The sequence below is a fragment of the Netta rufina genome, assembly GCF_964035555.1.
Source record: "Netta rufina genome assembly, chromosome: Z".
Taxonomy (NCBI): domain Eukaryota; kingdom Metazoa; phylum Chordata; class Aves; order Anseriformes; family Anatidae; genus Netta; species Netta rufina.
Window position 1 is genome coordinate 34,048,028 of NC_140126.1, and position 27,054 is coordinate 34,075,081.

At 40.5% G+C, this 27,054-nt stretch overlaps 1 protein-coding gene across 1 annotated transcript in view; it reads left to right on the top strand.

Moving 5' to 3' along the window:
* TRPM6 (transient receptor potential cation channel subfamily M member 6) overlaps positions 1-4,589 on the top strand; it is a gene marked incomplete at its 3' end in the record, with an annotated part of 99,883 nt that extends 95,294 nt beyond the window's left edge. Inside the window, 2 exon segments of the mRNA XM_084305564.1 lie at positions 2,583-2,689; positions 4,468-4,589. Of these exon segments, the coding sequence (XP_084161690.1) occupies positions 2,583-2,689; positions 4,468-4,589 (229 nt within the window).
* Positions 4,590-27,054: the final 22,465 nt, after the last annotated feature.

A 27,054-nucleotide genomic window follows, 5' to 3' on the forward strand; every position in this document is an offset into this window, starting at 1 on the left:
TGACCATGACTAGCACTGTTTGTAACAACAGTCTCTATGTTACCTAACTGTCAGACAGGACTGATCTGGTACGAACTGGTAGGCATTTATGGAGCATAACTGTGAAGTAAGGTTCTCCACAAAAGCAGGAAGAGTTTTTGTTTGTTTTAAGTCCATTAGCTCATACTTATGCACCTGTTTCAGATAGGAAAACTGGACTCAGTATTTTTCTCTCCTTGGAGACAAAATCAGATCATGAATAAACAGGAACCATAGAATGGCTTTGGTTGGAAGGGACCTTAATGATCACCTGGTTCCACCCCCCCGCCATAGACAGGGACACATTCCACTAGGCCAGGTTGCCCAAAGCCCCATCCAGCCTGGCCTTGAACACCTCCAGGGATGGGGCAACCACAGCTTCTCCAGGCAGTCTGTGCCGGTGCCTCACCACCCTCAGAGTGAAGAATTTCCTTCTAACCACTAATCTAAATCTTCCCTCTTTCTGTTTAAAACCATACCCCTTGTCCTGTCTGCCCAAACAAAATGTTGCTCTCCATCTTTTTTATATGCCATCTTTTATAAGCCACCCCTTTAAGTATTGAAAAACTGCAATAAGGTCAACTCTGAGTGAAGTAGAGTGACCTTGTTTATAAAACATTTGTACAGTTAGAAAGGACCAGAAGAGTTCAGTTGGTTCGTTTGCACCAAGTCATTCCTGTGTCAGGCCTTACAGGTCTTGTACAGGCAACTTGCCAGTATGTTTGTTTTCAATTATTTACCATCCTTACAGTTTAAAAGATTTTTTCCTGCTTCTTTGCTTGAAACACTTCTTTCTGATCCTGTCTACTATTGACATAGACAAAAAAAAAAAAAAATCAGCAAGTTCAAATGTAGGCACTATCTTCTTCAATTCTTTTATTTTGTTCTTAGGCTATCCCCATCTATAAGAAGACTTATAGACTGCTGGCCATTCTTGTTATATTCCTAATTTGCCAATATATTTCTTGAAACAGTTTTCCAAACTGAAATGCTATTAGTCTATTAGTCTTGTATCATTAACATTCTGGGTAGAGAGGAAATATTATTCTTTCCTCTAAACAGTACCCCTGTTTATATATCCCATAACAACATGAGAAAATTAGTTTGTATTGTATTGGCTACATTTTCCATGGAAAAAGTTAGATCAGGAGAAGTATCATTGTGGTTCTGTAGACTTGGAATTAGTGAAGTCTTCTCAATTTTCTATACCTTGCCCAAGCAAATACTTGAGCATATTCAATTTACACTAGCATTTTGCGAGATTATACCAAAAACCAGAAATGGCTATGTAGCATCATGTCATCTAAAATGTATAGATGGCACTTAAATAATGTTCCAATTCTTACATGTTTTGTTGTACTAATTTGCAGTAAAAGCTGGATAGACTATTCCTTCAAATGATCCAGAAACAGATTATCTTCACTGCCTGCCAGAAATTAGACAGATACTAGTAGTTTTGGTTATTCATTGCTCTTCTCGTGTAGGAAAGAGGAGAGTGTCATATTTGATAACTTCTTTCCTTAGAGAGAATAGATTTTCTTAGTGTGGATTACAGATAGATTTGAGAGAGTTAAAATCTTTTTCTATAGCTTCTTAGAGCTGTAATTGATTTCAGATTCTAAAATGTGTTGTTTCTGCTCTGCATATCATTAAAATAAAATACTAGCATTCATAAAATTTCTTTGGAAGTGTTGCTTGTGTGCTGTGTTCCATGATGTCCGTAATGTCAACTAAATTCTTGAGAATAATAGTGAAGCAATATTAAAATTAATGAACACTGATCTTTCAGACCATATTAAGGATCTGTTATGATTATGTGGTACTTCTAATACATGTGTGGATATAGCTTGCTTCTATTTGTAATCGTGTCATCTTCATTCAGAATATGCAATACACTTCCACAAATGGATCCCTTAGTAATGTTGCTGAATTGGCCAGAGTGCAGACACATGGAAATGAGCATAGAAAGAAGCCAATAAATTTTAAAGCCTTGCCTGACAGCAGTACTATGTTCTTTTTCTGTGTTGCATATTGATGTGACTCAGGCTCCACTTGCTTTTGGTTTTCTGTTCTTAAATAAGGTAAAAGTAAGTCTTTGCTAACTCAGGTTTGGTCCCAGATGCCCCTTAGCAAAACACAGACCAAACCATTTGCTTGATGAGACTGAATGGTGGCTGCAACAGAGTCATTCAGGCTCTGGCATACACTGTCTTAATGTCATTGTGCTCAAATTTTCATTGAGCATTTTAGTAGTAACTGCAGGGTATGTCCCATCTCCCTTTAGAGAAGGCCACAGCAACACTGCATCTCTGAGATGGTGCAGAAAGGAAGAGCAGATATGGGGTATATATAGGTTAATCCCTTACCAGAACTAGTCGTTTTCTTGTCTCAGAGCTAAGAAACTGGAGATGCACACTAGTTTTTATGGTCTTTTATACAAAGAGCTAACTTATCTGATTCAATATGATTCTTATATGACTCAATAAATGGAAATTATCATCCTCTCTCTCCCCTAAAATTGCATTATTTTGAGTTTGTTGATTATTTGATATTATTACTTTTAGATCTGGAAAGATGGTATTTGGACCAGCAAACCTAGGAGAAGATGCTATAAGAAACTTCATCACAAAGCATCGTTGTAACTCCTGCTGCAGGAGGCTGAAACTTCCTGGTATTCAAAATGAAGATTATTTTTAACCTGTATCTAACTTTCTAAGTATAAGGTAGTAAAGGCCTAGGTGTGCTATAACAAGAACAGAAATTCTACAGAGATGAAATCTATAGCTGGCACACTTAAACAAAGGCAAATAAGAGAATATTGATCTTTTACATTGTTATTTTCCCCAGCAACATGTAAGTATTCAAAGCTTCTACCCAATGAATTATTTCCTTTGCTGTGCAAAACTGATAGCATTTTGGGTGATAGCATCACCCATTTTTCCAGGGTGATCACTACAGATAGCATCAGCAATAATTTTTAGAATGAGAACAGAGAATGATCTAAAAATTATCTATGCGTTAGCCAGGGAAAAAATTGCTGGAGCTTTCCTGGCTCTTGGATAGGGCCTGTACACTGCAGCTCTTACCTCCTGCTTAGCTGGATCACTGATTATTCGCATTAGGTTTTATAGAATGGGTTCTGTTTATTGTGGTGCAGATTTAAACGGCTCAAAGCCAAAATACATTGCAATTTTGGATGACTTTCCACCCACATTTTTTTTTTTTTTCAGAGGAAGGTTCCTTCTTTTCAGTGCCTGGTTGGAGGAAGAATTTGTTTGATTCACAAACAGGAACTGCAGTGTTATTGCTTTGGATTATTTGTGTATTTGTGTTTGTGGCAGCCAGAGATAACAAAGGAGAAGATCAGCTGAATTGACAGTGTGGGACGGTTCATTCATATCAGCTCCCACCATTTTTGGCCCCTTCAGGGCTCTCTTTCCACTGACTCTGATTTGCCCTGCAACAGATTTTCTGTCTCCTGAAAGCTGCTAACAGACTGCTGGCCACCAGTTGCAGGGTTGGACACTGCCAAGGTTTTATGTGCTTTTTAAATATTTACTTGGCAGAATCATTTATTTTTTTTCATAGAATCATAAAATGGCTTGGGTTGGAAGGAACCTTAAAAATCATCCAGTTCTAAACCCATTGCCATGGGCGGGGATGCCACCCACTAGATCAGGTTGCCCAAGGCCTCATCTAACCTGGCCTTGAACACCTCCAGGGGTGGGGCATCCACAACCTCTCTGGGCAACCTGTTCCAGTGCCTCACCACCTTTACAGTGAAGAATTTCCCCCTCACATCTAATATAAATTTCCCCTGTTTTAGTATACAACCATTACGTTTGTTGTGTCACTACCTGCCCATGTAAAAAGTTGCTCTCCATCTTTTTATAAGTTCCTGTCGGTACTGAAAAGCTACATTGAGGTCTCCCTGGAACCTTCTCTTCTTCAGGCTGAACATTGCTGCCTTTCAGCATGCCTTACAGCGTACCTTCAATGTCTTAAAGCTCTCTCAGCCTTTCTTCGCAGGAGAGATGCTCCAGCCCTCTGGTCCAATTTCATGGCCCTCCTCTGGACCTGCTCTAACAGGTCCATGTCCTTGTGCTGGGGGCCCCAGACCTGGATGCAGTGTTCCAGTGGATCCTCACAAGGGCAGAATACAGGGGGACAATCACATCCCTCCACCTGCTGGTCACCTCTCTGTTGTTGCAGCCCAGAGTGTAGTTGATCTTCAGGGCTGCAAGTGTGCACTGCTAGCTCACATTGAGCTTTTCATGCACCAGAACCCCCAAGTGCTTTTCTGCAGGACTACTTTTAATTAATTTTTCTCCCAGTCTGTACTCTTGTCTGGGACTGCCCTGACCCAGGGGCAGCACCTTGCATTTGGGCTTGTTGAATCTCATTAGGTTCATGAGCCCACTTCTCAAGCTTGTCATCTTCTTGCCATAGATTTGAGAAGAAATGACTGCACAATGGAAAGGCTCCGTCCAGCCTTTGAAGGAGAAGTAGAGGCAAGTGCCAGAGAAACTGACGATGCAGATGAGCCGCTGGAGTATGACACACGGTTGTGAAGCAGCAGCTGTGAGCGGAGCCCACGTATGCATGCTTAAAAACCTGTTCCCTATCACTGGCATGGGCCAATCCAAAAGAACAAAACATAGATGTCTGAGTGCAACATCTGTCTGCACTTGACAGATGCTACAGGCAAGGCATAAAAAAAAATATCTAATTATTTACTCCCTTTCTCTTGTGCCTTGTGCTGGTCTGTTTGTACTGCTCAGTAAATTTCCATCAGTAGGTCACCCCTTTGGTGGATCAACTGTCCTATCAGTGCCTTTTTTTTTTTTTGGAAATGTGGATAGTAGTTCCAAACTATGCTGGCTAAAGGCAAATGACTGTGACAAAATTATTTACAGAGGGAAATGATTTGATATGATTTGTCTTTTTGTTCTTTAGTAAATAGCTGAATATATACACGTGTAAATCACTCATTTTCAGATGCAGACCATGCTCTGCCTTACTTTTGCTTTTGACCAATGTATAAGATACCTTCCAAGACAATGTAGAAGTACTATTTTTTCTTTTTTGTTGACTTTGATGTGGAGACAAAATAAGAATACGCAAGTAATAAATTACTGATTTAAACAATAGCCATTGGTATGGCAGATGTACTGCAGAATTGTGTGGGAACTTCATCCTGAGTCCTTATCACATAACAAGAACAAGAGAGACAGTTAAGTGTTAGATTATTGGGCCCATAAGCATCATTAACCTTACTCATTTTAAGATGATGAAGCTGATACATCCACGATCTTCAGTTCAAACATAAAGATTAACCTTGAATGTGATATAAATTTTAACAGGATTTGTGTTTCTTTATAATATGTTAGCTTCAGGTTTTTTTTTAAGTCAAAGGTGGTCAATTGAAGAAGGTTTGAAAGGTCACAAAGAGTAACATGTTCCATTTGGTATTTAACTTCATGTTGACAATGTTAGGCCATACGTGGGACTATTTTCTACCAATGTTACCAATGGTGCAGTAACATGTATGCTTTTGCAGCATATTCATGTGTTTTTCTATTGATTTCGTCTGATTTCAGGAGAATCTGATAAGCATGAAAATCAATTATGTGCAATATGATTTTTGTACAATAAGGATTGAAATGAACTGCAGAGCACAAATATCTGATATAACTTATGTTGTTTTACAGATCACTTCTACCATTAAAGAATCTTCACAATTTTGTATTGAGTAGAAATACTTAATGCTGAAATGTAAATCATCGGAAAACTTTATACTTGAATAAGAAAAAAAAACAACATGCATTTCCATCACTTTGGATAGTAAAATTTAATGCTTAACAGATCTACATGTTACATCTACCATTCATTTGGAATATTTAGAAAATGTCTGTGTACACATAGGAATAAGAATCATAGAATCACAGAATAGTTTGGGTTGGAAGGGACCTTAAAGATCATCCAGTTCTAATCCCCTTCTATGGACAGGGATGCCACCTACTGGACCAGGTCGCCCAAAGCCCCACCCAACATGGCCTTGAACACTTCAGGGATGGGGCATCCACGGCTTCTCCGGGTAAGCTGTGCCAGTGCCTCACCACCCTCAGAGTGAAGAATTTCTTCCTTATATCAAGATTTACTCTCTTGCCATCTTAGTTTACAGCCATTATCCCTTTTCCTTTTACCACACCCTGATAAAGTGTCCCACACCATCTTTCCTGTAGACCCCCTTTAAGTACTGGAAGGCTGCTCTAAAGTTTTCCCAGAGCCTTTAGGCTAAATTACCCCACCTCTCTCAGATTTTCTTCACAGTAGAGGTGCTCCTGCCCTCTGATCATCTTCATGGCCCTCCTCTGGACCTATCTAGAAGGTCCATGTTTTTCCTATGCTGGGGTCCCCCAGAGCTGGACGTAGCACTCCAGGTGGGGCTTCACAAGAGCAAAGTAGAGAGGGAGAATCACCTCCTTCAACCTGCTAGCTATACCTCTTTTGGTGCAGCCCAGGATATGATTGGCCTTCTGAAGAAATTGTATGTTCCCAGTTATACATTCCCAGTTTTTGTATTGATTATGATTTCAATTAAGACATTGTTGTAATCACCTATACGAAGTTCAGATAAGATGCCATTAGTTCCTGAAAGTATCCTACATACACATACAAACAGTGATTATTTTTGCTTTTTATTTTTTTTTGTATTAAAAAACATCTCCCTGTTTGAAAGAAAAGTGTATGGAGCAACATGCTCCATACTAAAAATGGTATATGTAGAATGAACGATTTTCAGGACAGAGTTCTTTCTCTGCTTTGCTTGACAAAGACTGTGGAAGAGGAAATCCTGCATGTCAAACTGTAGGGTTTCCTGATTGTTAGTTTCAATATTTGTTTTTGCTAAAAAGCATGTTTAGATTATTTTTTTTTTTAAATACTTCTGGTGTGTTCGAAGAAAAGCTTTACTTTGCTCAAATAGGAAAGGTGGTAAATTTCTAAAAAAAAAAAAAAAAAAAAAAAAGTTAAAACAAAAGTTATAAACTCACATTTTAATATGATCTTAAAGGAAATTTTATGAGAAGCATAGAAGAGCTGGGGTTGACCTGTGAGGAACACTTAGCTGATTGAAGAGTTAGAACATGGCCACAAAATAATGAAGAAGGAAGAGGCCTAAGGCTGGTCTCAGACACCTGCTATGCATCCAGTTAAGGAATGAGCTAGAATGAGGGGGGCTAATGAACTAAACCTATAGGACCCCATTGCACAGCAACTGACCCAGGTGAGCAGGGCAGTCTTCAAAGACACCGTAACAGCAAATGAGACCTTGAGCTAGCTACAAGCTCACCCTATGCTGCTAACTAGATTTAAAATTGGGCTCAAATGACTTGGAGGACTGGATTAACTTTTGATGACTCCTGGGCAACTAACAAGGCCAGGCTGCCCTCAAATGATCACTTGGGGAAACTAGCTGGAATTAGAGTTGATTTCACATGACTCCTTTGCAGGTTAATTGGCTCCGAATTTGATTTCAAATAGCTCGTGAAATAAATACCATAGGCAAAGTTGACCCTGGGCAATTTATTGGGTGTAAAGCTGACCTTCAGTGGATCTCATGTTGTTCTCAGTTGACCTTTTTTAGCTAATGCTAGCATGTTGACCTCAGATGAGCCTTGAGGATCAAAAAAATGCTATTTTAACCTCAAGTGACCTCCACTAGTAATTAGAGCTCATATTTTACCTGAACTGACCTCTTTCCAAAACCTGAGATGGCTCTGCAATAAAATTTGAATATGATGTTGACCCCAGACAGGAAACAAGGACTATGGATGCCCTCTAATGATCCCTGAGCACCAAACGAGCACCTGAAGTGACAACCCAAGCAATTAATTGGATATCAGCTTTACCTTAAACTACACTTGGGCACCAAAAAAATTCTTCCCTGGCCTCATAAACTCTTGGGCTCCCTGGTTAACCCCAGATGAAGCATGGCAGCTTAATTGGATCTCAAGCTGACCTTAAATGATTGTTCTCTCCCCTAGGTGAGAACAGTGTTGATCTTAAATGACCACTGTGCATGTAACCGAATGTCATGTTGACCTCAGGTGATCCTGGGTCACAGCAACAACTTAGTTGACCTCAAACAATGCCTTAAATATACATAGATCTGATAATGATGTCATACTGCTCCTCTGGATAGGTTAATTGGCACTTAAGTTGACCTCAAATGATGTAATGGTGATTGATTAGCCCTCAAATTGACCTCAAATGCCCCCCCTGAGTGGGCAGCAATGGCTGTGGTGATCTCCAGTGACTCTGTTCAAGATAATTCACTCTCACGGTGACCTCGAATGACCCCAGGTAGCTACCTGAATCTTGTGTACAGTTCAGTTCACCATGGGGCCTTCTAATTGGATCTCAAGTCGATTTCAAATGTCTGCTCACAAACTCTTGATGAAACTTACCTATTCTCTAAGTACTGTGAGCCAAGGCCATGTAGTTGAGTCTGTGATCTGTGGACCCCAGGCAAAATGGAACTATGTCTGCCTTCAAATAGCATAAGTTGCAAAGTTGCAAATGGAAATATTATTTATTTATTTATTTATTTATTTATTTAGTCATTTATTTTCTGCACAAGACCACAGCACATCCAGCTGAGGACAGCAGTTGATTTCAGATGATCAACAAAATATGGCAGCTCTTAAATGCACAGACCCTCTGATTGACAAATGTATTGCTTGAGGTCTTTGTAGTGTATTCAGGAGGAGAACAGAAAGATATAGATCATTCTTGGCATAAACCCCAGGCTGCAGTCCATCTCAAGTGACAAATTGATGTGAAAATGACAAGCTTTTTCTATTTCCATGCATTTCATCTCCAACAATCTCCTCAGCAGAAGACTGAGGCAGTATTGATCTGAGAATAACTTTAAGCATGAAACGTTTCATTTTCTTATCTTCTTCTGCCTCCACTACCAAATTGTGCTCAATACTTGATCTCAGGTAATCCCTGAGCAGCACATGTAGTACGTAGATAAGTATGATGCATCTGACCAGCAGTATGGAACTACAGTTAAATTATGTTTACCCCATTGTAAAGTTTGGGGCAGGTGGGTTTAACTGTAGGGCTATGGGTGTAGATAAGTGAACAGTTACAGTCCCTGTTACAGGACAACTGTAATGTAACTGTAAATACACATATTTCTTAGGTAGCAATAACATCTGGAGGATGTTGTACAGTGAATTGAAGAAGCAATTGATCTTCATTGACCTTTGAGCTGTAAACTAGGGCAGGCATTGACATCCAAATACACAGCTTTGGCCATAAATAACCAAAGAAGATTTAGTGAGAACAAACATGGAGCTGGGGGATGTTATGTGGCCACTGTAAAGATTGTAGTGCTGGTTTATTTCCACTAAACTCAATTTAAATATTATTTTTTATCAGTGTTTCCTGAGTAGCAAATTGTTCAGTAATTGACCTTTGCACTCCTGATCCCTGAATCCAAATGTAGGACATTTAATTGTCCTAATAATATAATAATCCAAATGTAGGTATTTAATTTCACAATGTTTCTGAATAATTAATTGAGGAAGTAATTGACTTCATATGACTTTTTGAATTAGAGAAGTACATGACCTTATTGTGCTGTAATCAGTAAAACAGTACAGTGCCCCATCTGCAATCTGCATCCATAGTTAACCTCATTTGACACCATTACAAGAGGTGGTGGCAGAATATGATCTCAACCAGTGCCATCTCTCTCCTATCTGAATTTTATCTTTTAAATTAGGCAAATATGTTTAACATTGATGACATCCAAATAACAAACAGAGGCTGGCAGGTACCTCAAGAGAGTTTGAGTGCCAAAAAATTTCTATGGACTAGGACATACAGTCTGCACATGTCCGCCTGTGAACATGGATAAGAAGCTGAAGATGGCTGCTGTGGTTCCTGTCCTGTGATGGGCTGTCTGCTGGCATGCAGAGTCCCTGTCCTATTTTGGTGTCCTAATGCGACCTCAAACTCAACATTTCAGTCTTCTGAACTGAGCACTTCTGAAATGTCATTCATAATTCCACATTGCCCATTAAAAGGATATCACTTTTACACAGTCCTTAGTAAAAATATGACATAAAGGAAACCCACAACTTTGCCATTGACTTCAGTGGGGCTTTCAGTGCCCAAGTAAAAAATCTGTCTACCTAACCATTTCTTTGAATCTCTTCTTCTGTCTCTAAGACCTGTTTGGATCCATAGTCCAAATAGACTATGATCATGTCGATTCTTCCCAGTGAAGACTCTAATATTAAAACAATATATCTTACTCTGTCCATCCTACAATGTAAGACCATCAGATTTTTTTAGGTGTGTCTAACACACCCTTCACAATCCACACTATATCAATATCATATCAAGTTTTCTATCAAGCCAGACATGGAATTAGCTTAATATTTGAATTCTAGGTGGGTTGAAGCATTTGCTCTGAAATTCTGTGGTTTCTGCTTAGAGCACTGAATAGTTTTCGATCAGGCAGATTCCTCAGAGTTGAATGCAACACAAATACTTCTCACAGGATCACCAAGTCTGTCTGCTTCATAGTCCTTTAATTACACAACAGGTGCGTAGTTGCTGTGATCCAGCCTGCATGGGTGCTAGTGGTCATCTTTTGTCAACAGCAACTGACCTTCCAGTTATGATTATGATGCATGATACCAACTAAAAAGACATTAACAGTAAATTGCAACATAGAAAATGATTAAATATTCCATATTTAAATGAATGTCAGCTTTAGTTCCATGCTAACTAATATTCATTACCTTGCTTGGTATCAGGAATGGAAATGCCGTTTTGTCCTCCATTCCACAATATGCCAAATACTATGTCAGCTCTGTTACACTGTGTGTTCTGCTCTCCTAGACAGAATGGTTTCTAATTCAAGTCCCATTTGAAACTCACACTCTCTTATGTACTATGTACTTGGCTAATGCCTCCTTGGATACTTAATGTTTCCTTTGCTTTTAACTTATGGACACCAACCATGTTACAGAATCACAGAATTGCAGATGATTCTGTGTTAGTTGCCTCGATGATTCAAGCATACTCTGATAAACTACAAATGTGTAGACACTGGAAAAGCCTTAAGGTCAAAATTGGAAAAGTACGCCATTCCCAAGTTAGAAAATATCTTCTTCTGCTGTACTCCCCATCTGCTTCCTTCCAAACATTGACTCTTAGAGGTACTTTATCCCTACCAAAATATTACAATCATAAAGCATGGATCAAATATACTCTCATTGTAAATGTGCATGTGCAGAAGGGCCTACTATGTATGTATTACTGCGTGTAGGAGTATGTGGAAGGCATATTGTGGTAAGAGTTGTGGCAGAAGGCTGATATTTTCTTGATTGGAAGAGCTAAGGTGATGGAGTTTGACTGGAAGTATGCCAGGCCTCCTTTCTTCATTTGGTGAAATCCTAACATGGAATGAATATTGATCTAAAATTAATAGACTTTCTGGAAAGCTACATAGAGCTCTGATGTTTAAATTAAATTTCTGTAGACACATCTATATTATTATCCTTTAAATACATAATAGATCATTATGAAACAAATTGGATAGGCTAAGTACCAGCACAGAATGGATTTGCTGTCTTTTTCCGCTACACGAATCTGTGCACTAATTGGAAACCCTGGGATTCCCAAGAGAGAAGTCAGACAGCTGGCTGTTTACCCTCTATCTGCCAGCAGATTTCAGATAACTACTTTACCTACCTACATTCTTGCTTCTGTTTAATTAATATACCACAATTATGTATGTGAATAAATATTAAACTGTTGTACTTGTTGTGTCCTTTAAATATAAAAATGTTGTTCCAGATCCATGGAAGCACTGAAGGCACTAACACAAGAAGAGTTTTAAGTTACACGTTTTTGTCCATCAGCTGTGTTTGACTGCTGGGAGGAAGAACTGGAAACCAACACATCAGGGATACACAATTTTAATTAACAGACAGCCAATGAAGACTTTTATTTACTACCATTGTTTGCCATTAGGCGGGCAACAGAAAACCTCAGTTTTCTTATGCCTTTGCACCTTTATTATAAAATGTTTGCTTTTGTATTACTTCTTAGTTAAAGGGATATATTTTTTCAAGCCTCTTCTAGCCTCTAATCCCATAGTCCCCCTTAGTAATTACAAAAATTAAACGTCAGTCTCCTTCAGTTCAGCCTCAGACCATTACCCTTACCCACAGTTTTCATTTTACACACTACCATTCCTCACCTTCTGCACTCCTATCATGCATTCTTGTCTTGGTCTTTTGGAGCACAGTTTAGCTGAAGGCCTCCTTTTAGTGATCTTTCCCATATTGCACTCTTCTCTTTACATGCCTTGCTAACTATGGCGTCATTCTTCAAATTCTACCCACCAGTTTTCACTCTCTTACCTATCTCAATACTTCTCTGCTATGGGGTCCAGTCCTGGATCTTATCTTGGCCTCAGTCATGATGCTTGAGCAGACCACAAAGGGGAACAGCAGGAGAGAATTTTTGCCCCTTTGTGAAGAACATGTACCCAAACAACAATCACGAGCAAACTGCTCCTGTGTTTGATGCTCAAACACTATATTTGTTGAAATGTAAATGAAAATTTGTTCTTTTCTTCCCTCACATTAGCCTAAGCTACTACATTTATGTCCGTGGGCTGAAATTCCTTCTGGGGAACAATGTGATATATATACATGTATATATATTTAAATGTTTCACTGGTGGCACTGTTTTCCAGTGACTTTAACTCTCTCTCAGAGACGGTGACAAAATGACCCACTGGCTCCTGTAGAACAGAGAATCATTTAATATACCATGAAAAACTTACCACAAGTTCTCTCTCTATTCAATATACACATTTTAACCAAAATAATAAAGGACACATACATGCATTAGTTTGGCAAACAGCAAGCATGTTCTGCATGTGCTACATGGGACTGTATATCTTTAACATAGCCCTTGCCACAAGTAGGTTTGCCTACAACCTTCTCCTTGTCAGATCCCTTAAACCTCAAAGAAACAGCATACACAAATTTTCAGGGCACGAAGGTAAACTTCACTGCCTGGGAAACCTGCTTTAAGCTGATGCTGTAACAATACACAGTGAAGCACCTGTACAACAATCTTTTCATGAATCTCACACATGCTTGTTTGTCACACATCATTGTTTCTTTCCTTCTCTAAAATTGTTATGAGTCTTAAGGACTATGTTGGTCTCTTCATGCACTTAAAGCAGGAGTAATACATAGCATTCTTTGTTTCCTGCTGAAAATTACTGATAATAAACATAAATAACTGAATAAATAAGCTCTCTTCACCACAGATCGCATTTCAATGCTTTGGGACATAATTCATACAATCAGGCATTTATAAATGTAAATGCAGGCATTTACATTTATGTAAATGCAGGCATATAAATGTAAATCAGGCATTTATAAATGTAAATGTAAATTTATAAATGTGTGTAAATAAATTTACACACAAAGAGAATATATTAAGTGTCTTCTATTGATATTGCTGCTCTTTAAGGGTAGACAACAAACTGCTTATTAAGAAAGTCCAGAGAAAAAAAAAAAAAGCACTCTTTTTTTCTTTTTTTTTCTCTCTCCCCCTCCCCTCCCCTCCCAAACAGAAACTTCTCCAATTATCTGATAGTAGTTAATATTTTCATTTGCTTTGTTTTTATTGGGGTGCTAAGACCTTTCATTCTGTTTTTTTAGGGTCAGGCACATAATTTGCAGAGAAGTTGCATTTGGCTTCCCAATGCTGCTGCTTACGTGAGAATGAGCTTGATCTGTGGGAAGCCTTCATTACCTTTTTTCAATGCTCATATCCAGTTGCTCCTTGACACTACATCTATCCAGCACACTGGTTACATAAATAGTTACTCTGATAACTATTATTATTATTAGTTGTTGTTGTAGTAGTAGTGGTAGTAGCTGCCAGTCTCAATGGTACATACCAAAACAAACAAACAGACAAAACCAATAAAATCCTGTCCATAGGGTTTTGGAGATTTAGGAAATCAGATTATACACTGCAAAATCTGAGCCTGTGTTTTGCAATATTCACTTTTGGTCGCAAATCCTTTCCTCACAGATCAGCCCACCTACCTGCTTGAACATGCCAGCAAGTCTGTGGCTCCAAGGCTTAGAATTAGGTGTGTAGTGCAATTGTGGAAAAGAAAACATGGGCTTCCAAAGAGATACTCCCTGCTTCTCCACAGAAAACTGGAATCAAGGATACAGCAATGACATCTAATTGCAACATGCAGGGTCCACAACATGGAAGAAATTACAGACAGTGCTGGTGCCAGCTTTCCAATTAAAATTGACAGGTCTTGTAGAACTACCATTTCTTTCAGCAAGCATGTATCTTAACAAAACAAAACAAAGAAACAAAAAACCAAAACCCAGCAACCTGCTTCCTGCGTCCCTCCAGCATAAAAAACACTGCAAAAGTTAAAGTCTTTGCTCCACTGCTGATGTTTACTATCCAGTTCAGGAAAAGACAAAAATACATGGAAATAAAGTAATAAAAAACAGGAAAGCAAAGTGAATGGTAGAAAGAGAGAAAAGGCTATTTTATCGGTTACTATTTATTACTTAATTATTATATTTTATTTTTCCTACTCTAACAGTGCAAGAAGGCATAGCCTTGCAGTTTTTTACACCCACCTGAACCCAAACTTTTGTTGTTCCATGTGCCTGCTATTTGCACACAGTACCATGCTGCAGTAAGTCTTCTGAAGTAGTGATACAATTACAGCAGTGGTTGCATTTTCAGATTGATTTATTGCAGCAGCTTTCAAGGTGGGGCTGCAGGTTTTTATTGCTTTGGTTGTAATAAGCTCTGAAATGTGATGCCAAATGAATAATAAACAAAATAAATAGATTGCTTATAAAGGGCAGCTAGTACATTGAAAAGTCCCTTTTCTATTTTTCGGACCTACATCTTAGAGCATACATGAAGCTGATGTTTCAGATACTGTAGTTAAGGTAAGTTTAGATGCCCTGTGAAGACAGACCTGTAGCTTGAATCCAGCTTGAGGTCCCATGTGGACTGAGCTTTTGACAGGCTTCATGATTTTGCTAGCATCTCCAAGGTCCTTTGACTGTCATCACTTAGCAGCTGCCTCCCAGTAATTCTTGGTATTTGGAATAATTATCTCCTCTCCTCTTCTTGGAACAGCAGAACTAGACTACACCCACAGATTGCAAAATGGCTTATAGATCTACATAAAGTCTGTTATAAATATTGTCATTCCATCCAATTTTCCAAGCCCAAACTTATGCAAAAATGTTTTCTGTGCATGATGCTCTCTAAAACAGTTTAATGAGTAGAGTGAGCACTATATGCTCACTCCTTCCTATAAACATCTCCTATTTATTAGATGTTGTGCTCTATTTAGCTGTCTTGAATTTGCAATTGCATGCACTCTGCTTGATTACCTAGTAAAAAGTCCAAAAATGCAGACATTAACTTGATATTGCTGGCAGCATGCCACCTCTGCTCAAATGATAAGGCATTCTCATTGTTCTAGGCCATGCTGAAATGGAACATCCCAGCAAAGAGAAAAAATTCTTTTCCTTCCATCTCAATCCTAATTCTAGTCCCTATCTAGGTGTTGAACTCAGGTTTATAAGAGGGATAGATGAAGGCACCGAGCTCCCATGCCGAATCTATGAAAGCTTTTCTTTAAAATTCTCCATTATTTGAACAGCTCTGTTAACCAAACCTATTATCTTTCCCCTTTGGTTTTCAAGTTGAGAAAGGAAAAGCAACTTCTTTAACGGCCCACAGATTGATGATTAACATTTTACATGTCCCTGCTGGTAAGCAAAAGAACTGCTTTGTGGACAGTGAAAATGCAGTAGAGAAGGAAGCGGGAGTCAACTTATGTTACTAAGTTGTACTGCTTCATTAATCACAATCTTTTTTATTACATCGCTCAAAGCCAAATCCATCCTACTTCTCAGGAATGGATTAGATCAAAACCAAGTACACTTAATGCACCTTTGACATCTGGCCTAGCAGCTGGCTATCTGCTAATATTGCTCTTAAGAAGTGTCAGGAGCCACATTTACTGTGACCATTCTAGCCCTTCTGATTTAAGCTACTGTAGAGGGCAATGAATTACCTTAAAGGAGCTCCTCTGGAAAGCCTTAAGTTTTATGCTGGACCCCTGCCAGCCTCACTACTTCATGAGTATGAACAATCAGACAATTGAACTGATTTGACTTTGCCACTCCTGGAGTTTCATTGCCTTTAACCTTGGGATGTAATGATGGTAATACCATGCTAAGTGCCTCTCCTACTAGGGGGAATAGGGTTTGTCGGTTCAAGTAGGGCACCCATTCTTGTTAGCTGAAAACTGCACTGATTTGCAGTGAGAGGGGAAATAGATTGAGCATGATTAACACCATTTTGAATGCAGCTTATATTCTTTTAAGGTTTTTGAGGTGGGAAGTGTCCAGATGTATTTATCTGTGTTTTAATTGTAAACTCATTACCAAGCAAGGTTGCCCTTAGCTATTTTTTTCCCTTATTTTCTCTCTCTCTCTCTCTTTTATTTTATTTTATTTTATTTATTTATTTATTTATTTATTTATTCCCAGAGAGATTCTTTAATGTCTACCAAAGACTCAATAACAACAGCCTAAAAAGTTTGTACCCCCTGCCTGCAGGCAGAGAAGTGGTGGGTTGGTTTGATTTTGGGCTTTATTAAACATGGAGGCCATTATTCCTCCCTGATGAAGGCTCTGTGAGAAGAAAGTTTTCTTTTCCTGGCAGTGGAAGGTAGAGTGATAAGATCTGGTCAGTGAAAATTGCCAGCCTACATCTGGTAGGACAAACTACAGAGTCCTTGGCTTTTCATATGACATCTTGCCTTCTTTATTTCCTAGTTATTTTACTGTGCCTTCTCATGTTATTTACTTCTGACTGTCTTGACTTGACAAGAACCTAGGCGAGGAGATGATGACAATACTGAACAGCAGTTTAACAGTCTTTATGATAACTTGTCCCTTCTCAGTCAGAAGGCTTTTGACACAGTCATCAACTTCCGTCACTGATGTTGTGGTCAGAGGAAGCTATCGGGCTGTTGTACTCATCTATTCTGACCCACATGAAACAGACACTCCTGTCCAAAAAAGTCCAGGTTATTGGGCAGGGATCTGTGTGCTCACTGGGGCCCATATAGAGTCTATATGCTCTAGGAGAATTTCTCCTCATTTTGCACATTAAAAGCTGTGACTGATATTTATTAGTTAATCTCAGTGTGAAAGAGATGAAAGGGGCTTTGGTTAATGCATTAACCTGTTAACCATATGGTGTAGGGACCAGCATGCATTCACTGCCACCTTTCCCACTGTCTCCACACCTAGGAAGGGAGTGAAGTGGATGCTGGGCATCAGTAAAAATCTAGATCCCTGTAGCTTTCTTCACCAGAAAGCAAGGACACGGAAAGCCCACCTGTTAAACACGTGGCTCAGGGGCTGGTGCCAACGCAGAAATCTTGGGTTTTTCGATCATGGGGCACTTTACTCAGCATTTTACTGATGGCCGCAGATGGGTCCCTATCTTTTAGGGGAAAAAGGATCCTGGGCCAGGAGCTGGCAGGGCTCATTGAGAGGGCTTTAAGCTAGGTAGGAAGGGAGATGGGGCTGAAGCTAGGATTGTTGGGGCTGTGCAGGGGGGAACAATGGCAAGGCTGGAGGATAAGGCAATGGCCCAGCTGAAGTGCATCTACACCAATGCTCGCAGCATGGGTAACAAACAGGAGGAGCTGGAAGCCATTGTGCAGCAGGCAGGCTACGACTTGGTTGCCATCACGGAGACGTGGTGGGACCAGTCTCATGACTGGAGTACTGCAATGCCTGGCTATAAGCTCTTCAGAAGGGACAGGCAGCACAGAAGGGTTGGTGGTGTGGCTCTCTATATTAGAGAGTCTTTCGAGGTTGTAGAACTCGAGGCTGGGAATGACAAGGTTGAGTCCCTTTGGGTTAGGATCAGCAGGGACAACAAGGCTAGTGTCCTGGTCGGGGTCTGCTATAGACCGCCGAACCAGGATGAGGAGACGGATGAGGAGTTCTACAGGCGGCTGACAGAGGTTGCAAAATCGTCAGCTCTTGTACTCGTGGGGGACTTCAACTTCCCTGACATATCCTGGAAGCACAACACAGCCCTGAGAAAGCAGTCTAGGAGGTTTCTGGAGAGCGTGGAAGATAGCTTCCTGACGCAGCTGGTTAGTGAACCTACCAGGGGTGGTGCCCCGCTAGACCTTCTCTTCACAAACAGAGAAGGACTGGTGGAGGATGTGATTGTTGGGAGCTGTCTTGGGCAGAGTGACCACGAAATGGTGGAGTCCACTATTCTTGGCGAGGCCAGGAAGGGGACCAGTAAAACCGCTGTATTGGACTTTCGGAGGGCTGACTTTGAGCTGCTCAGGACACTAGTTGGTGGAGTCCCTTGGGAGGTGGTTCTGAAGGGCAGAGGGGTCCAGGAAGGCTGGGCGCTCTTCAAGAGGGAAATCTTAATGGCGTAGGAACGGTCTGTCCCCACGTGCCCAAAGACGAGCTGGCGGGGAAGAAGACCAGCCTGGCTCAACAGAGAATTGTGGCTTGATCTTAGGAGAAAAAAGAGGGTTTATAATCTTTGGAAAAGTGGGCAGGCCACTAGGGAGGACTTTAAGGATGTAGCGAGGCTGTGCAGGGACAAAATTAGGAAGGCCAAAGCTCATCTGGAGCTCAATCTGGCTACGGCCGTTAAAGATAACAAAAAACGTTTCTATAAATACATCAACACAAAAAGGAGGACTAAGGAGAATCTCCATCCTTTACTGGATGTGGGGGGAAACTTAGTTACAAGAGATGAGGAAAAGGCAGAGGTGCTCAATGCCTTCTTTGCCTCAGTCTTTAGCGGCAATACCGGTTGTTCTCTGGATACTCAGTACCCTGAGCTGGTGGAAGGGGATGGGGAGCAGGATGTGGCCCTCACTATCCATGAAGAACTGGTTGGTGACCTGCTACGGCACTTGGATGTGCACAAGTCGATGGGGCCGGATGGGAACCACCCAAGGGTACTGAGAGAACTGGCAGAGGAGCTGGCCAAGCCACTGTCCATCATTTATCAGCAGTCCTGGCGATCGGGGGAAGTCCCAGTTGACTGGCGGCTAGTAAACGTGACGCCCATCTAAAAGAAGGGCCGGAGGGCAGACCCGGGAAACTACAGGCCTGTCAGTTTGACCTGAGTGCCAGGGAAGCTCATGGAGCAGATCCTCCTGAGAGTCATCACGCAGCACTTGCAGGGCAAGCAGGCGATCAGGCCTAGTCAGCATGGGTTTATGAAAGGCAGATCCTGCTTGACGAACCTGATCTCCTTCTATGACAAAGTGACGCGCTGGGTGGATGAGGGAAAGGCTGTGGATGTGGTCTACCTTGACTTCAGCAAGGCTTTTGACACCGTCTCCCACAGCATTCTTCTCAAGAAACTGTCTGCTCTTGGCTTGGACTGGCGCACGCTTCGTTGGGTTAGAAACTGACTGGATAGCCAGGCCCAAAGAGTCGTGGTAAATGGAGCCAAGTCCAGTTGGAGGCCAGTCACTAGTGGCGTCCCCCAGGGCTCGGTGCTGGGGCCGGTCCTCTTTAATATCTTCATTGATGATCTGGACGAGGGCATTGAGTGCACCCTCAGTAAGTTTGCAGATGACACCAAGTTAGGTGCGTGTGTCGATCTGCTTGAGGGTAGGAAAGCTCTGCAGGAGGATCTGGATAGGCTGCACCGATGGGCTGAGGTCAACTGCATGAAGTTCAACAAGGCCAAGTGCCGGGTCCTGCACCTGGGGCGCAATAACCCCAAGCAGAGCTACAGGCTGGGAGAGGAATGGTTGGAGAGCTGCCAGACAGAGAAGGACCTTGGAGTGATGGTGGATAGTCAGCCGAATATGAGCCAGCAGTGTGCTCAGGTGGCCAAGAAGGCCAATGGCATCCTGGCTTGTATCAGAAACAGTGTGACCAGCAGGGCTAGGGAGATGATCGTCCCCCTGTACTCAGCTCTGGTGAGGCCGCACCTCGAGTACTGTGTTCAGTTTTGGGCCCCTCCCTACAAGAAGGACATCGAGGTGCTTGAGCGGGTGCAGAGAAGGGCGACGAAGCTGGTGAGGGGCCTGGAGAACAAGTCCTACGAGGAGCGGCTGAGGGAGCTGGGCTTGTTCAGCCTGGAGAAGAGGAGGCTCAGGGGCGACCTTATCGCTCTCTATAGGTACCTCAAGGGAGGCTGTAGCGAGGTGGGGGTTGGTCTGTTCTCCCACGTGCCTGGTGACAGGACGAGGGGGAATGGGCTAAAGTTGAGCCAGGGGAGTTTTAGGTTAGATGTTAGGAAGAACTTCTTTACTGAAAGGGTTGTGAGACATTGGAACAGGCTGCCCAGGGAAGTGGTGGAGTCACCATCCCTGGAAGTCTTCAAAAGACGTTTAGATGTAGAGCTTAGGGATATGGTTTAGTGGGGACTGCTAGCGTTAGGTCAGAGGTTGGACTCGATGATCTTGAGGTCTCTTCCAACCTAGAAATTCTGTGATTCTGTGATTCTGTGACCAGAGATGTAATTATAATGTTACAATTACAGAGAACAATGAAAAGCCCTTTGGGACAAAATGGTCCAAAAAATGTGGTTCATCTTTTCCAGTGAGAGGGAGGGCAATTCTGGGGAGTATTTTTGAAGGCTGAGTCTTACCAGGGGAAGGGAGACAAATGCTGTTCACTCTGTGAGTTGAATGCAAGTCCAGAAGCTGAGCAATGCTGTTAGCTCTTCTTAGGAGTCTTACAGAGGGATCATACTGTGGCATAGTTAGAGTGTGTCACTGGGCAGTATCATTTAATCATAGAATCAAATAATCATAGAATCATAGAACAGCTTGGGCTGGAAGATCATCTAATTCCACCCCCCCCACCTTGGTCAGGGATTCCACCCACTAGATCAGGTTGGCCAAGGCCATCCAGCCTGGCCTTGAACATGTCCTGGGATGGGGCATCCACAGCTTCTCTGGACAACCTGAGCCAGTCCGTCACTGCCCTTACAGTGAAGAATTTGCTCCTAATGTCTAATCTAAATCTATCTTTTACTTTAAGGCCATTTCCTTTATCATTATCATTAGTTGGCTTGGGAACTAATGATAGGTTGGGAAATTAGGTTGGGAAGGATAAAAAAAATGGAAAATGTTCACCTCTCAGGCCTCTCTCTTTTTCAGAAATAAACAAATATCAACTTCCCAAAGCCTATTGTTTCCTATCAATCAGCAATGCTTGTTCCAGGACTTTTTTATAACACAAGTGGGAGATCAACTCTTCAAATACTCACCTGCATTTACTCCCTCTTGACAGCTTGGCAGCACCTTCACTCTGATTCACCTCTTCCATATTCTTCTAATACTACTCCCTGTTATAAAGAGACCCTATAAGGTCCTGCATGGACCTTCCTCCCTATGTCAAACATTTCTTTTAGAAACGGTATTTTCATTGTGTTATCTATTTCTCCTCAGCAAATTTCAGCAGAGTAGCTCTCCAAACAACTCTGCATGTAGAAATGAATTCAGTCATACACAAGATTTTGCAGGAACATACAATCCATTTCATTATGGCCATATCCAGTTGGTTAGCATCATGATTGCCCTAAAAAGGGCAAAATGATCTATGTGGTGGCAGGAGCAGCCTTCTTGAAAGAGACCTGGCAGTCCTCTTGGACAGCAAACTGAACATGAGTTGGAACGGCATTGCATTGTAATGGAGAAGCAAGGGAGAAAAATCAGATCCTGGACTGCATCTGCAGTGACATTACTAGCAGAGACAGAGATGTGACCATCTCACCCTACTTGGTGCTTGTCAGGCAGCACCAACGGTACTGTGTCTAGTTCTGGTCCCCACTATTCAGGAAAGATATGGGCAGGCTGAAGAAGGTCCAAAAGAGAGCCATGAAGAAGATCAAAGTGTTGGTGATCCTGTGAAGAAAAGACTAAAGGAGTTGGATCTTTTCACCTTGGAGAAGAGAAGCATTGGGGGACCTTATTCCAGTATTTAAAAGGTGGCTACAAAGTGAACAGTGGTGCTCTTCATGAAGAGCCACATGGAGAAGGCAAGGGGCAACAGGTACAAAGGGAGGTTGCATCTGGATATAAGAACTCTGTACAGTGAAAACAGTTAATCACTGGATGTGGTAGAATCATTATCAGTGGAGGTTTTTAAGATGCAATAGTACAGGCTGCTAGATAATCCCATCTAGGCTTCCTTTTCCTATGAAATATCAAACCTGATAATCTTTCAAGGTCCCTTACAACCTGGGCTATTCTGTGATTCTATTATTCTATCACTTTTGGGCTGGAAATTTCTGTTTAAGCTAGAGTTCTCAATAACTAGGACCAGTGACAAAGGACCAGAATATGTAATGATGAATGATAATGCGAGATAAATTTTCCCACCTGCTCTGAATGTTTGCTTGGCCTCATACCAATCTGCAAGCTGTTTAGCCAAAGGCAGACAAGAAACAAAATTCAGTTAACAACCTTCATAAGACAAAGGGGTTCTTTTGTACACTAGTTGGGTTTGTGCAGCCGGTGCCTGGAATCTTGATTTCTGTAGAAGTTTTTTTAGCTTAAACAGACTGAATTTATGTAGGAAATCCTGAGAGTTTGGTAGCATCTTTAAATATCTCTGGTCTGTCATTATTTTACTTTACACTTGCAAATATGTGGTTTATGTATATGTCTACTTAAGTAAATTTTATGCTTGTACAGTGATTTTATGCCTTCAGTTCCACCACTGCTGCTGGTTTCAGTAGAGTAACTATGGGTTAAAACATCTATAAAAAGAGCACTCCTGACATTGAAATATGTAAAACCTTCCTTGTTTCATGTGGTCCTATTTTTCTTACAAACATTTTCTAAGGGAATCTTTTTGACCATTAGGTACATAGTTAAATTTAAAAAAACCTGTTTAACAATAGTGTGCTGGTTGCATTTGAAGCATGTGATTGAAAGAGTATTTTATCTCCTTAACACAGGAAAAATATAATTTCAAATGGAACAAAACAGATCAGTCAGATGTGAAGTACTCCTGCCTGCACCTCTCTGCTGGAGGCAGGATGAAATACTTCTACAAATAGTTGATCTTTCCAATAGAGGGCAGTGTGTCAAGGACTCCCTATGTTGCAACACTGCCTTACATTGGAAAGAATGTTAGAGTAGCTCTAGCAGAGGTCCAAGTTCAACACAGCACTGGAAAGAAAACCTCTTGGGAAACAGCATAAATAGATAATGACATAAGCTTTTAATGCCTCACACTCTCCTATTTGAGACCAGCCATTAGTTCAAGTGGTACTAAATTGTGGTCTGTAAATTTAAAATAGAAAAATTAGTGTTATTCCCTGTGCTGTTGATGCAAGCACTTGATGGATGCATATTTGGTCACATTTGATAATACACACTGAGTTCTGTGCAGCCATTAAATGACTGAGGAAGTTTAAGTGGAACTTCTGTTATCAGCCTTCTGTGGTGTTTGTTCCAATTCTTAGTCTTTCCATAGAATATCATAAAGACACCATTTTCTTTTAAATTTAATGAAAAGATGTTTCTTTCATTTTTTTTTTCTTTTCTTTTTTGTTGCCTTTTATAGCAATATTCCTCACAGAAAAACTGTGCCTACAGGAAAATATATTTTTAATTGAAAGAGCACTAAACCTAATACTTTTGTCACTCTTTTTGATTATATGTTTTTATTAACATCTGTCACATATTATCTTAAACAGCTTTTGCTGGACAATATCTTTTCCTAGGGGCTGAAGACACCTTTGAAAATGCAAAGCTTATTTGATTGCACTCACTGAATGTTTTTGTGCTAAAATGAAAATAACAAATTTGACTTTCCAATTCCATGCAAGGATTTTAAAATCTGTTGGTTTAGTTCAGTGATGTTTAGGGGCCAGTGAGTCATTTGTAAAAGGCATAATACCTATGCTTTACTACTTTTTGGAGAAAATGTAAATGGTGTGAATTCAGTAGAACTGGATATCTTTTTGCATGCAGTATTGAAGGTTAAGAGTGATAGCTTTAAATCCAGATTTACAAACAGCCACGGCTTCTCAGGGTGCTTTTTCAGTGATATGACAGGATTGCAGAATTTTCCTTCTAAAGATTGAAATTTTGTTACAGTTCAGACTGACTTGCACATAGCAAGTCACTCTGGGACACTGGAACAATAACTCACCTCAGAGAGCAACAGAGTGGATTTCATTAGTATCACAGATGGCAGCAAGAGATGCGGACTTTGCCAAGAAAATATAGACTGATGTGATAACATCTGGAAACCTTACGGTAAAGATGAAGACAGTACGTATACCTCAAAAGTGCCAAGAAATAGATAAACAGATATGCAGATGCCAAGTCATCTGCTTGCCTAAAATGATAGCAGTAATCAATGATCACAGCTAGTGTGCCCAAAACATGCTGCTTAAACTTGCTGTTGTTATAATTTTTTCAGCAGGCCTCTCAATTAGCTGTATAATATTATTATGATTTAGTTCATGAAGAGAAAAATTATAATTCATTAAAATAACATTTTTGTTCTGTATAGATTTTGGCTGGTAAAATATTCCGCACTTCCTCAAGCTGCTGGGATAGCTATATTCAGATGGTTACTTAAGCACATGACTAGCTTTAAGCACAAGGAAGAGGTATTGATTTCTTTGGATAGGGTATGAGCTTAAAAGGTGCACACAAGTTATTGGACTCTACTTTGGACTCTACTGGGACTCCTTAAAAGCATGGCCTTCAACCTCGCTTCTGTTATAAGGCAGGGAGGGTAGAGAAGAGAAGGGATAATGGCAAAGAACCTTTCTAAGGGACAGAAATAGTGGAGTGCCCCTGAAATGTACTTCCCTTTTTGAATTGCCCTGCAGTGCAAGCTATTCAGTATTTGTAGCAGGCAAATACAAAGACTGTACAAAAGTGAGAAATCCTGTATTACCCTGCACATCTGCTGGGAGTGGCTCCAGAGACACCTAGTAGGAAGCACTGTGCACAAAACTATTTTGTAACCTGGAAAAAAAAATATTTTTTTTGTAGTGAGAGGGCGAGCATGTTGATTAGGGCAGCATGGCCAGTTAAAGAAGGCGAAGATAGAGTAAGCATCACATCATTACCTTCACACCAGCCTTCTTACCTCCCATTTGATATCATAGTGATACTGAGTGTGTTGCATTGCCTCAGGAGAAACATAAGGGATCAACTACAATCCCAGTAAATGAGGAATCTGACTTTTAACCTGACAGGAATTTTTTATTGGTAAGGGAGTAACTCCAAAATACATTTACTAAGACTTCACAGCTGAAAACTTCGCAGTGCTTGGTCTTCAGCAGTCACAAGGAAGCAAAGTATATACTAAACCTGGACTATGTCCATTACTGAGTCATTTAGAGGAGTGTTTCAAAGCCAATCAACTGCTATTGCAATTTTCATGGCTCTTTCACAGTAACTGAATGCATTTTTGAATTCCAAAATATAACAAAACAGAAGGGGATAGAGGAAACAGTTTCTAAAGCCCTGTGATAAAGAAAGGTTTTCTTTAATCTGAAGAAATTCCAGACAAGCTCAGCATTTGCACAAAATTGCTGTTGGTTAATTAGTTGAAATGGAAGCAGTGTGTACACCAGCTTTATTAGGGTTGGACTGAATCTGCTGCTCATGGAAGTAATCTCTTAAGCTCAGTACTGCATTTACTTTTGTGGCAATTTTGAAGGGAAATCGCAACAATTATTTCTAAATTACAGATGGTACTTAATCTGTTTACTTTTTTATACATGCAAAATTCTAGGCTTCTGTATGAAGTATGCATGTTACACAACCAAACTGTCTATATGAACACTATGAACACCTAAAACACCACCACGTAGTTTCATGCTGTTGTTCCAGATTATCCAAAGTGTCCATGTGCTGGGGAGAGCTATGAGAGACCTGACACCTTAAGGAGCAGCATGTAGAGGTCCAGCAAGTCCATGGAGGAGGTCCATGAGCAATGTAAACAAGACCAACACACCCTTCTGTTCAATTGATTCCTTACAGATAGAACATCCATATTAAAGATTTGCTCTGACTTTTTGAGAATCATAGCTAAACAGTTTTAATGAATAGCTGTAGGGAAAAGTATTTATTTATTTATTTATTATTAGCCTGTTCACAGAATCACAGAATTGTAGGGGTTGGAAGGGACCTCAAGAGATCATTGGGTCCAAGACCGTGCCAAAGCAGTTTCCCTAGAGCATGTTGCCCGGGTAGGTGTCCAGACGGGCCTTGAATATCTCCATGGAAGGAGACTCCACAACCTTCCTGAGCAGCATGTTCAATATAATTGAAAGCCTTCTGGGTTCAGAGACCCTATATCAGAACAAATCAGTCTTTGTCCTCCCCAAACCACTGGCAATCCAGATTTCAAAGGATTTTTTTATTATTATTATTATTTATTATTTTTAAGATTTCTCTTTGGGGAAGGGTGGGGAATTGAAGTGAAGAGTGAAGGCATAAGAAGAAGAGAAAGAGGCAGAAAAATAGCTTAACCAGATTTTGATTTACCCAGTAAAGATGTTGGACTATTTTTGAGTTATCACATTTCATGAGACAGTTCCTGTAATGAAGATGGTGCTTAAAGTACATGGCAAGTTATCACCTGATGATCCAGACATTTTCATGAGCATGTAATTAAGTGAGCACTTGTAAGTGTATAATCTTTCTGGGACAGACAGTGATTGTTATTTCATGTTGTACTATCTAAAGCACTTCACTGTTTTCTTTCCTGAAAGCTTATATTAATCTGTATCATCATCTATGTTTCAGAAGCTAAAATTTACAAAATGTATAAAATAAATGGTTCATGCATGTATGAATAGATCTATTTGTGGAGTTACATGGCCTGGACAATAGAGTTGCACTGACATTGAACT